Source organism: Leuciscus leuciscus, assembly GCF_965113295.1.
Source record: "Leuciscus leuciscus genome assembly, chromosome: 19".
Taxonomy (NCBI): domain Eukaryota; kingdom Metazoa; phylum Chordata; class Actinopteri; order Cypriniformes; family Leuciscidae; genus Leuciscus; species Leuciscus leuciscus.
The window spans coordinates 28,248,145-28,260,259 of record NC_138743.1 but is presented as its reverse complement, the minus strand read 5'-3'; the positions used below and the strand labels follow the sequence as shown (position 1 = coordinate 28,260,259).

At 38.5% G+C, this 12,115-nt stretch overlaps 1 protein-coding gene across 4 annotated transcripts in view; it reads right to left on the bottom strand.

Moving 5' to 3' along the window:
* Positions 1-93: 93 nt before the first annotated feature.
* Positions 94-12,115, bottom strand: part of nek1 (NIMA-related kinase 1) — a 28,212-nt gene continuing 16,190 nt past the window's right edge. For all 4 annotated transcript variants that reach the window (XM_082147536.1, XM_082147537.1, XM_082147539.1 and 1 more), the window contains 7 exons: positions 11,980-12,056; positions 11,551-11,756; positions 5,025-5,164; positions 4,603-4,946; positions 3,120-3,253; positions 2,293-2,425; positions 94-1,225 (listed from right to left, as the gene is read on the bottom strand). In XM_082147536.1, the coding sequence (XP_082003662.1) occupies positions 1,212-1,225; positions 2,293-2,425; positions 3,120-3,253; positions 4,603-4,946; positions 5,025-5,164; positions 11,551-11,756; positions 11,980-12,056 (1,048 nt within the window). In that variant the 3' untranslated portion in view covers positions 94-1,211. The remainder of the gene's footprint in view (positions 1,226-2,292; positions 2,426-3,119; positions 3,254-4,602; positions 4,947-5,024; positions 5,165-11,550; positions 11,757-11,979; positions 12,057-12,115) is intronic.

Sequence of the window (12,115 nt, the reverse complement as noted above, 5' to 3'; positions counted from 1 at the left end):
TAACTGAAAACAGATATTGGCAACTGATTTTAGCTCAGCTGTTTCACATCCAAAGCGAAGTGTTTTATTGCCAAATACCCACACACAGGCACATTCTTTGAAAAAAAACAAAACAAGTTTATTTCAGTACAAAGATATATATATCCTGACATGCAATCAAACAGCAATGCTTGCAACTTATTTAACAGTTTTCTGTACACTTTCAATGACCACATTCTGCCAGCAACTAAAACAAAGAGGCCATCTCAACACACCCTGCTGGAGGTGCATCTGCGTACAACATGCAAAGCATCCGCACAGCATTAACAAAAGCTCTTAAAGGGATAGTTCACCCAGAATTAAAATTCATTCTATGGAGAAAAGCAGTTTAAGCATTCTTCAGAATACCTTCTTTTAAGAAAGAAAGTCATACAGGTGTGAAATGACATGAGGGTGAGTAAATTATGACCGATTTTAAGGGTGAACTATCTCGTTAATAAACAAGTGTTAGTGCACTTTATATGCATAGTAACTCTCCCTAAATAACAGTTATGTCAAGTCCTGAAATAATGCTTTAAGATTCACCAGTAAGAAATCTTAAAAGAGGCTAAATAATATTTGAGCATGTTATGAAAACATGTAAAAAGTATAAAAAAAGGTTCAGAAAGTTTGAGAAGACTGGTATTTTGAGACTATAAGTTCTGTTGTCTGAGGTAGACAGCTGGTTAAAACCCGCTGCCTGTTGTGTGCAAGCACCTGATATTGGGCAGATAATTGACCTCTGACCCCTGTACTAGACCTCCCTGGCCAGTCTAGAGCCTTAAAAAGCAGTTTCCATGGATTCAGCTGTCGTGAATACAGCAGGAGCAGCGTTTTCACATGCAGTCTGTCATCAGCTAGGAGGACACACATGTACATCTCTGTCTGAGACTTATTACTTCTCGCCTGCTAACACTCGGCTACGCTTTGGTTAAATATAATTATCCACAGCACATTTATATGCACAAAATTTACAGAGAAGTGCTTCAGTTACTTGGGATATGGAAGTAGAACTACAGTCAACCGTGGACTCTAAACTGCCCATGCTTGAGTGGCCCATTTCCCCTTTCCCCCCTCTCTCTCACTCCCCCCTTCCCCCATAGCACCTCCTCGGCCTGTCAGAGTGCATCATGGGAACACTTCAGCCTGCCAGCAGATTGTCCAAGGCTGCCAACGGGACGGATGAATAACTTCTATTCATCATTATCTGAGAGAGAGCAAAAGAGAGGGGCAGAAGAGAAAGAAACAGAGGAACTGTTATAGGATAGTCAACTCACTTATGAGAAGAAAACTTCCAGGCTATATTCCTGATGTCAGAGGTCACATTAAAGTCCATAATCTGGAGTTAGCCCTGAACGCATAGTGTAAATGCCAGGAATACCCTCACATCAATCAGAGGCTGCTACATACACAAGCAGACACATGTATGCGCCTTAACCCAAATGATGTGACCTGACCCGAATGCCCTGGAACTGCTCAGAGACTTATTCAGCGCATCTTGTGCCGCAAACATCTGCTGTACGAGCAGGCACTGCTTATATGAACTCAATCTGTTTGGACTAGTGAAAGAACCACATGCATTAAGATCAGAAATGAGCAAATTTTTTTATTTTGTTTACATATGTGTATAGTGTTTTTACTATTACTACTACTACTATTATTATTATTATTATCAATTTATATATTCTTTTTGATATTATTGTCTTGCATCGGGTCTAGGGAATAATAATAACTGGGTGAGGTAGACGCTCACATACCTGTACACATATGTATATTGTGTTAGTATTGTTATTACTAATAAAAAAAGATTTTGTTAGTGATAGCAATAATTTAATAAACATATAATACAACTTCGGTCCTGCAGGGTCACTGTCCTGCAGAGTTTAGCTCAAACCCTGATATATGACATTATTATTCATAATAATAACAAATTATATTTATAATTTATATGCATTTCATTTTTAATATTTTTTTTATTTCTATATTGTGAAAAAATAACTGGGGAAGGTATACATAAAAGGTGTACACATTCAGACAGACTGTCTGAATAAAAAACAGTCAATGTGTCTCTTTATGAATGTGTGTTTATGCGTCTCTAAAGTGCCTGAATTACGGCACTAAATGACATAATTGCCCTCTTCTACACCCATCCTTGTAATATTGCTCTATTTCTGCAAACATCCGACTGAATTAACAAGTGCATATGTAAGAACATCAGATCATGAAACGGTATACATGAATGGATCAGAGAGAGAGAATGTGTGTAAACACTACCTTCCTGATAAGCTCCATCTGCCATCACCAAATGGAGGATTTTAGGATACAAGTGCTGGTGCTCAGTTCCCAGAATGCTTTGCACCATGCTGGAGCCCATTGCAATGTTCTCATCTTCATCCTCATGAATCGCCTAAATAAACAAAGAAAATTCATACAAATAACAATCTAATACTGGATAAAGTCATGCAAACCGATTAAAGTCCTTAAAGGGATAATCCACCCAAAGATGAAATTCTTTCATCATTTGCTCACTTTCATGTTGCTACAAATTTGTAACACTTCATTTCTTCCAAGGCAAAAAAAAACAAAAAAAAAACAGGGTATTTTGAAGAACACTTGGGTCCAAACAATATCCAATCCACAGAAAATCATATGCAATATGAGGGTGAGTAAATGATGACAGCATTTTCATTTTTAGGTGAACCAACCATTTCAGTTAAGAATTCTAAGGTCATTTTGAGTTTTTTGTTTTGTTTTTGCAACTGGCAGCAAAAATTGCAGCAAATTACTGCAGTTTATTACACTTCCAGTGTGACAAACCATACATAAAAAGCATCATAAGGAAGCACATTTAACATTCTTAAAGGTTAAGGATAACATCTGTATCTAATTCCCAGAACGAACCCCAAGGCTAAAAACAAAATTTAGATGAGTGTCCTCATCTCAGAAGTACATGGCTGCATTGTTATTGGTGGCGTTTGACCACTAAAGACCTCTTAGATATGCAGAATTTCCGCAATGCATTCAACTGGGCACAAAACCACGGAATCTCACTGGAGACTTGGTGAGAGTTGACATTTAATGCAAAACGGAGGAACTCAGACCTTGATCTTGTTGTAGGCTTGGATGAAGTTCTCAAAGCCCATGGCCTGCTCTAGATGGAACCGCAGCTCCTCCAGACGACTGAAGATGCTGTCCTGTTGCTCTAGGTCTTCATCGTCTTCTTCCTCGCTGCCATCTGCACTCATACCCATGCATAGGAATAAAGACATGCTATAATCTATCACTAAGTTCACACAGTGAGAATGTACTGTTGTGGAACATTGGCTGATACTATGCTGACCTATGTCAGTATTGAAAGTGTTATTTGCCAGTGTCACTCCACACACTGTAGTCATACAAAGTCAATCAATCACCAGATTTAATTAACCAGAACAATATTAGCTCAATAAATATTTGTTTTCATTTCTAGTGTGCTTAGCAACAAAGTTTTGAACGTGATATTTGATTGTGGCGTATTTAGGGTGCAGTTCTATTGTGTTTGTGAATGCAGTCAGCAATTGTTCAGAGTTTTTATGGACATAGTTGTGTTTGTGGATGGGGTCAACATCTGTAATGTGTTCATAGATGTGGTTAGGTGTTGTGTTGTGTTTGAGTTGCATTTGAAGATGTTGTCAGCCGTTGTCCTACTTTTGCGGATGCATTTGGCTGGTATGCTGTTTTCACTGCTGTGCTGTGTTAGTTATGTCAAGTTATTGTACTGTTTTAGTGAATAAGGTAAGCTGTTGTTATGTGTTAGTGTTTGTATCTAGCAGTTGTGTGGTTTTAGAGGCTATGGTTAGCTGTTGTGCTGTTTTATAGGATATGATTAGCAGTTGTGTCTAGCTGTTGAGCTGTTTGAACAGATCTAGTTAGCTGTTGTGTGGTTTTAGCAGATATTGTTAGCTGTTGTGCTGTTTTAGTGGATATGATTAGCTGTTGTGTCTAGTCATTGAGCTGTGTTAGCAGTTGTGTGGTTTTAGAGTATATGGTTAGCTGTTATGCTGTTTTATAGGATATGGTTAGCTGTTGTGTCTAGTCATTGAGCTGTGTTAGCAGTTGTGTGGTTTTAGAGTATATGGTTAGCTGTTATGCTGTTTTAGTGGATATGATTAGCTGTTGTGTCTAGTCATTGAGCTGTGTTAGCAGTTGTATCTAGCTGTTGTGCTGTTTTAACAGATATAGTTAGCTGCTGTGCTGCTTTAGAGGATAAGGTTAGCTGTTGAGTTGTTTTATCAGATACTCTTAGCTATCATGTTGATTTAGTGGATATTGTTAGCTGTTGTGCTGTTTTAGCAGATATTGTTAGCTGTTGTGCTGTTTTAGCAGATATGGTTAGCTGTTGTGTCTAGCTGTATTGCTCTATTAGCGGTTATATCTAGCTGTTGTGCTGTTTAAACGGATATAGTTAGCCGTTGTATTATATCAGTGGTTGCGTCAAGCTGTTACTCTGTGTTTCCGGATAAAGTTAGTCGTTCAGCCTTTGTGCTCTATTCGTGGATACACAGATGTAGTTGTTTATGGTGGATGCAGTTGTGATTGCATTACCCGACTGCCACTCCTCATTGAGCTGGCCTTCACTGCTGTTCTGCTCTTCATCTTCCTCATCATCCATTCCATTAGTAACTGGCCCTCCTGGCTCTTCCTCACCATGGCTAACATCATCCTCTTCCTCAGCCATTTTATTAAAACACTCCTCCTCTGGACTGCATTTGTCATCAACAGCACTAGCCAGCCCATTAAGAACAGCTGCCTCTTCATCGGCCGGGCTGCCATTGGATCCACCACCATCGTCCTCCTCTTCATCATCATCATCATCTTCACTGTGCTGCTCCTGGAGAAGCCTCTCCATAGATGCTCTGAGCTCCCTCAAATCTTCATCCTCATACACACTGAGACAGAGACAGTCATAAGTGAGGGTGTGTTTATGTGAGTAGGTACACATGCATTAAGTTGTGTGTGCGTCTTACTCCTCAGGTTCAGACTGCTCATCCGCTTTATCCTCCAGATCCTCAATCTCCAGGTTGTTGTTAGGAACGACAGCACCTTCAGTTTCTGCAGCAACACTGAACACTTTACTGAGGTCTGGTAAGGAGCACGTCCTCAACATCTGATACAAAACACAAATGATTTCCTACATCACAAACCAGATACCCACACAAGAAATTGAAAACAGAAATATTCATGTTCTTATGAAGCAAAAAAACTTTAGTGAACTATGTAACACTTCAAATGCAAAGCTCCCTCCCCAGTCCACTCAGATTGTTTATTAAAAATAAGGTGCAAAAATGGCTCATCCTGAAATCTTCAGGGTTGTGTCGTCATTGCCATGAGCATGTAAAAATATGCACAAGTTCAAAATACTACTTCGTATCTAGGAGGTGCAGGAAGTTTACTCATGTGCTGTACTGTAACACCTGTGTCCCTGCATAGACAGAAGGATCCTAATGTTAGAAACAAGCATTTGAAGCTTATTTTTAACAACATCCCTGATCGTTTCCATCTGACCTTCACAGTTTGTGCAGCACATTTCAGAGTGAATTGTTTTGTGAACCTGTCACAATGCAATGCAGGCTTTGCAAAGAGGTTGTCACTGAACGATGAGGCAGAGCCAACTATATCACACCCAACAGCAAATTTAAACAATCTTACATGAGTAGAAGGCATTTACATGGAAGTCTTAAAGGCACAGTGACAAAAAAAAAGTGTCCCATTTTAAAGCTAAATTTCAAAATGAAAAAAAAAGTGCATGTTTGTTTTAGAGAGTTTATCTATTTATTTTTAGAATTTATTTTATTATTATACTTTTTTTTTTACATATGCATGGATAAATTGTTCTCAGTCAGAATAACATTTAAAAACATTTCCTAGAATTTCCTTTTGTGCGTACTTAAACCCTTGTAAATTGATTCAAACAGCCACACGATCTAATTCCTAATTGACAACGATTCTCCTGTGACAAAAATCCCACTGGAATATTCAGATCTGCACGTGGCGCTGCCGCTGACCCAGAGAAAGCAGTTGTCATGTATATGTACGAAACAGCTTCACAAACAGTCTTTTCAGCATCACAGTATGGTTATTTCTGTTATAAATATTTAAATTATCACAGAAGTACTGGGATAAAAGTTTACAAGTTCAGATATAAACACTGATGTCTACGGTAGAGATCAAAATAGAGCAAATCACCTTTTGAAAGTAACTTGGCACTTCAAATAACAATTGTATTATTACATTGTTACGCCACTAGGTTGGGACAAGTGTGTTAAAAATGTATTTGTCATTGAATCAGCCAATCATAAGATGTAAAAAAATAAAAAATAAATAGTAAGTAAAAAAACGTGTATCTTCTGAACAGCACAGTGGTCAACTATTGTTGTTTTTATTTGTGTTTTATAAATAAATAAATGAAATAAAAAACGCTGATTCATCCAGTAATGAAATAAGTACTAACAATGATTACTTGTACAGCATTTACTAATACATTATTAAAATAAAAAAAGTTATATCTGTTAATATTATTAAATGGACCTGAGCTAACATGAAGAGTTATTTTTTTTATTAACTAATGCTAACAGAGATTAATAAATACTGTAACAACAATACATGCTTAATGCTTTTCATTAGTTAATGAATGGTAAAGATCTTATTGTAAAGTGTTACCAAATTTTTTTTAACAATTTTAATGCACAGCTTTAGATATGCACCGATGTATCGGCCAATAATCGGTATAGGCCGATAAAAGCAATTACTTTTACTATTGGCCAATTGTTTAAAAACAGCCGATGATCAAGGCCAATTATATCCTGTCAATCAAAAGGGGGCGGAAAAACATGTCAGACTATAACTCATACTGTGTGTGAAGAAAATGTCTCGTTGAATTTAGAGCTGATTTATGGTTAGATTTTTACCATTATAGCGTGGTTGTGTACACACACTGCCGACACATTTATGTTCAAAGTGAATTTTGCATAATAGGTCCCCTTTAAGAAAATCAAACTTATCAGTATCCGCAGATAACATGATGGGCCCTATCGTACTTTACCTCGCGCACAAGCAGTTCCGTCTGCGCTCTGGAGACGCGTTTCGGTCTTTCCACTATCAAATTCCGTCATGTAAATAGCGAATCCGCTATGGCGCCAGCGCAACTGGCATTTAAAGGGAATGGGAGATGAGTCTCTGATTGGTTTAACGCACGTAAATCCCAAAACACACCCATTACTCATTAAGAGAATAGGGACAACCCTTTTAGACCATGCGCCTGGCGCGCCGACCATTTTTCCCGTCGTTAAACTAGCAAAAGTGGATTCGGATAAGCCCTAACTGAACTTGCGCCCGGCGCTTTAGACCATGCGCTTAGATCGTTAAAATAGACGGTAGTGTCGGTATAATCGGTATTGTGCATCTTTTTGTCGTGCAAGCTTTAATTATAAGGGTTGGACATTGTCATAAAAAAAACTAACTTATGATTACTTTTGGTGCAACAATCCAACATTATAAGTGGACTACAAATGTACAGAATACGGTTAGTCAACTTGAATTGGAATTAAAAAAATGCACAAGCACAAGCACAGTCTCTAAGTCTCTAAGTTGTTCGATCTGAATCGTGCACAGGAATAAAACAACTTGGCTATTTAACACTCAGCAGGGACTTAAAATTGTCTCCACAGAGCAGAGGAGGGCTTTAATATCGGCGCAGTCATCCATCTCCACTACAGCCGTCAGTACAGAGACGCACTGTGTTCTCGCACTTGGACAGAAGAGAGGAGTGCTAAACTACTGATTAAACAGACTGACAGCCTGTACTGAGAAAGACAGCATTTAGAGTGTGTGTGTGTGTGTGTGATCTGCTTGTCCAGTTGTCCAGAGGGTTGGGTGCAAGTAATCCAAAAGGCCAAATATGCGTGCGTGTTTGCGAAAGTGTGGGCATGGGTGTGAATGTTAATGTGCTTTTGTAAGGGCAAAGAAAAGAATTTGTGTATGTGCGCCTGTGGGGTGGGCGAAAAAAAGTACACAGGCCAGCGCAAAGTCTTTTTGGTTTACTGGCACATCAAGGATGTGGAAGAATCGCATTAATAACGCTCCACTCAGGAGCTCAAACACACACACGCATTCAGCAGTCCTTCCAGCACAGATTTGCCCCGAGGCACATCCACACTCACACATATGTCTACCCCTGCATGCACACACCATTATGTGCACACAAACACACATTTCAGTCTGTGGGAAAACAAATCACCGCAAACACAAACTATATGAGATACAAATCTGAGGTCCTCTGTCATTCTGTGCTAAGTGCTATGCATTATCGAAGACTGCCATCTGTTTCTCCTGCTATAGTGCCATCTCTTTCTTCCATATAGTCTTTCTCTAGCTCTTTCCAGAGCTCTCTTCCTCTCTCGCCTTGTCTAGTGTTTCTAAGAGATTCTACTCTAATCAGTGTGATGAATAATAGCAGTGTGGTCCTCCATTATGCTCTGTTATAATCTCATATTTTTCAATTAAGAAAAACACACACCGACATTTCTTCACTTCCTTTGCAGTTTTGTTATTGTAAGCTAAAACTATAAAAAATTGTGGTAACACTTTACAATAAGGTCCCGTTAGATAACAACAGTTAATGCATTAACTAACATTGACCAACAATGAGCAATACATTTGTTACAGAATGTTTTAATATTTTTCATTGTTAGATAATAAAAATACAACTGCTCATTGTTAGCTCAGGCTCATTAAATAATATTAACAAATACAACTTTTGATGTTAATAATGTATTATTAAATGTTGACCTTAACATGAACTAAAATTAATAAATACTTTAAAATAATTTTCCATTGTTACTTTATGTTAACTTATGTAATGGAAACCAATGGAACCTTATTGTAGTGTTCCCAAATAGTTTTCTGTGACTGAAACAAAACTGATGTAAAATAAAATATAAATATTAGATGAAAAACTTACTGACATAAGTTGAAGTACCAAAAACACTAAAATGGGATGAAAAAAAATAATAAACTATAAATGCTAAAAGCACATTACATTACTTAAACCTAAACTAAAATGAAAATGAAAATTGAAAATACGAAAATAAAAGCTAATTCAAATAAAAATATTAATTAATAATATAATGGTAAATATAATAATACTAATATCCTTCATCAAGTAGAATTATGCAGAATTTTTCTTTGAAAATTCATACAGGCCTTTCTGGTTTATCACCTGGTATTCAGTCAGTTCTTAAAGCGATCATTCACCCCCCCAAAAATTATTCTGTCATTAATTAGTCCAAATTTTCTAAAGAGACGCGATCGCTTTAAATGATGAACAGATTTAATTTAGGGGTTTATTCACATATAAACATTGTTGAGCGAACATAAACAGAAGCTCAACCGAACTTGCTTGACGTGTGAGAACTAACCTTGCGGAAGCTCAAATGTTTACCACAACTGATGTGTGAGTAGATGAATGTTTATATTTGAATAAATGCCTAAATTCAATCTTTTCATCATATAAAGCAATTGTGTCTCTTCAGATTTTTTTTTACTAAACCACTCAATAGTCAGTTTTACGATCTCTTTTTGAAGCATCAAAGTGGTAGATGCGTAGCTGTCTATTGAGGGACAGAAAGCTCTCAGATTTCATCAAAAAGATCTTAATTTGTGTTCCGAAGATGAACGAAAGTCTTACGGGTTTAGAATGACATGAGGGTGAGTAATTAATGAAAGAATTTTCATTTTTGGGTGAACTATCCCTTTAACACCACAAATTTGTAAACAACAACAACCCAACCACAATGCTCCACTCTCCAGGCCAAGGTCTGTAAACATTCTTGAACCATCCTACCATCTGCCCCCTTGACCCCATTCCCTCCCTTTTTCTACAAGATCATATGTGATTTTAGAACAGACCACTCAAGTTAGATTTTAAGAGCTGGCATTTACAGGCCTGGTATCTGTCACTGAAGCCCTGCAGCTGCTAGGAGCATCTTCAAGATCGTCCGTCTTTCTTTGGCTGGACTTGTCTGAGGATTCTACACTACCAAATATTTCTGTCTACTCTACAGGGTGGGCCATTTATATGGATACACCGCAACAACATGGGAATGGCTGGTGACACCAAAGTCCCGTTTGTGGCACACCAGTACATGTGAGGGGGCAAACTCCTCAAGATGGGTGGTTACCATGACATATACTAATGTGCCACAAACAGGACCTCAATATCACCAACCACTCCCATGCCACCACGGTGTATCCATATAAATGGCCCACCCTGTATAATGGGTTGCATAGGAACTGGACTGGTTTGAGTCCTACCTCACAAGGAGATCTTGGAGGAGAGTGGTGTCATGTCAGCTAACTGCTGGGGTACCTCAGGGTTCGGTGCTCGGCCACCACCTCTTCTTGACACAATATCGTTATGAATCTCAGCCTGGCCAATAGACATCTCAGCCTGGATTAATGAACACCACTTTGACCTCAAATTAAAATCCTTGTCAGGAACCTGGGAATACCTTTGCAATATTGTCCTTGAAGTTCATTTGGTCGTCAAAGCCCACTTCTTTGCAGATTTGCAAGATCAGGAAAATTAGACACATAATATCTGAGCATACTCTTTGTCCAGGAACGTCATTTCCAGACTGTACTGCTTTTAAGCTGACTTAAATGCATGTGCATTCAAACCTCTCCAAATGATCCAGCATGCAGCGGCACATTTGGTCTTCAATGAACCCAAGAGAGTGGACATTAAGCCTCTCTTTGTTTTACTTCACTGGCAGCCAGTTGCTGCCCTCATCAAGTTCAAGGCACTGAGGCTTGCACACAGAAAAGTCACTGTATCTGCACCCTTCTAACTACACTCACTTGAAAATGTATATTATCTCCAGAAATCAGTGGTCAGTACATCCGTTACTCACAGAGTCTTACCTACATTTGCCTGGATTTTTGCCCCAATTCAAAGTCTGAACTTGCTGATGCTAGCTGCCAAAACTCAAAGCCTTTCTGCAAATTTTTGGAAGTCAAAGTTTTCAAAGAAAATCACATAGTGTATGATGGGCACAGATTTTGTCTTTTTTGGCTTAAGATTATGATTACATCTAGTCGGAGGATATCAAACATATATGATATTTTGAGCTGATTTTAGAACACATTGTTTACATTTGTTATGTGTCTCTGAGCAAAGAAGCAAGTTTCTGTATGAGTTTGTTGTGTTTGGAAAGTCTGATTGATTGTTCAGTGTGTGATGCCCTGTTTTTCTCTGTAACCAATTGCAAAGTGGACAAGTGTATGAATCCTAGTGTTTTAAAATCTATTCAGATTTTAAACGTTGTGCAGTGTATTCCAGCCTTCAGTACTTGAAGATTTGGACAGAGTTTAGCTTTACTGTTTTGCAGCCTGAACTAACATGTGAGAGAAAGAAAACAGATAGGATTGTATGACAAAATGCCACACACTGAGTCCCACACACAAGTACAGTGGGGTTCCAATTGCGATGCTCACCTTTGGGTTGTTTGCATCGAAGAGGCCAGTGGAGAGGCCAATGAGGAGAACGTCGTCATGGTGGCGGGAACGCAGAGGAGAGACGGAGCGGGAACGCGAGGTGACGGAAGAAGAGTCCTCCAATGAGGATTGGGCAGATAGGATGGCCAATGCTACTGTACGTCTGTGAGCTGGACTACTACTTAGCTTCACAAACAGAGACTCATCTATTGGAAAAAGAAAGAAAGAGGTCAACAAAAACTTTATTTGGTTCTTGTTTTTGGACAGTGGAGCTGCATTTAAACAGGCCTTCTTAAAACTTCTGTGGTTTAACATTGTTTAAAGGTAAATGTTAAAAGTGTAAAGTGGAACCCGGGAGCTCTTTGGTTCATAATGAGACATGCTTGTGTGAGAGGGAGATAAGGTGTATTAGTATTGCATTGAGACTACCTGCAGGTTCAGGATGTTTCTCCTCTCTATGTGGTATCTCTGAGCATTCTGCTTGTATTACTCCGCCCTCTGCTGGCCTAAGATAAAAAAAACAATGATTAAAGGGATAGTTTATCCAAATTATGGAAATTCTGTT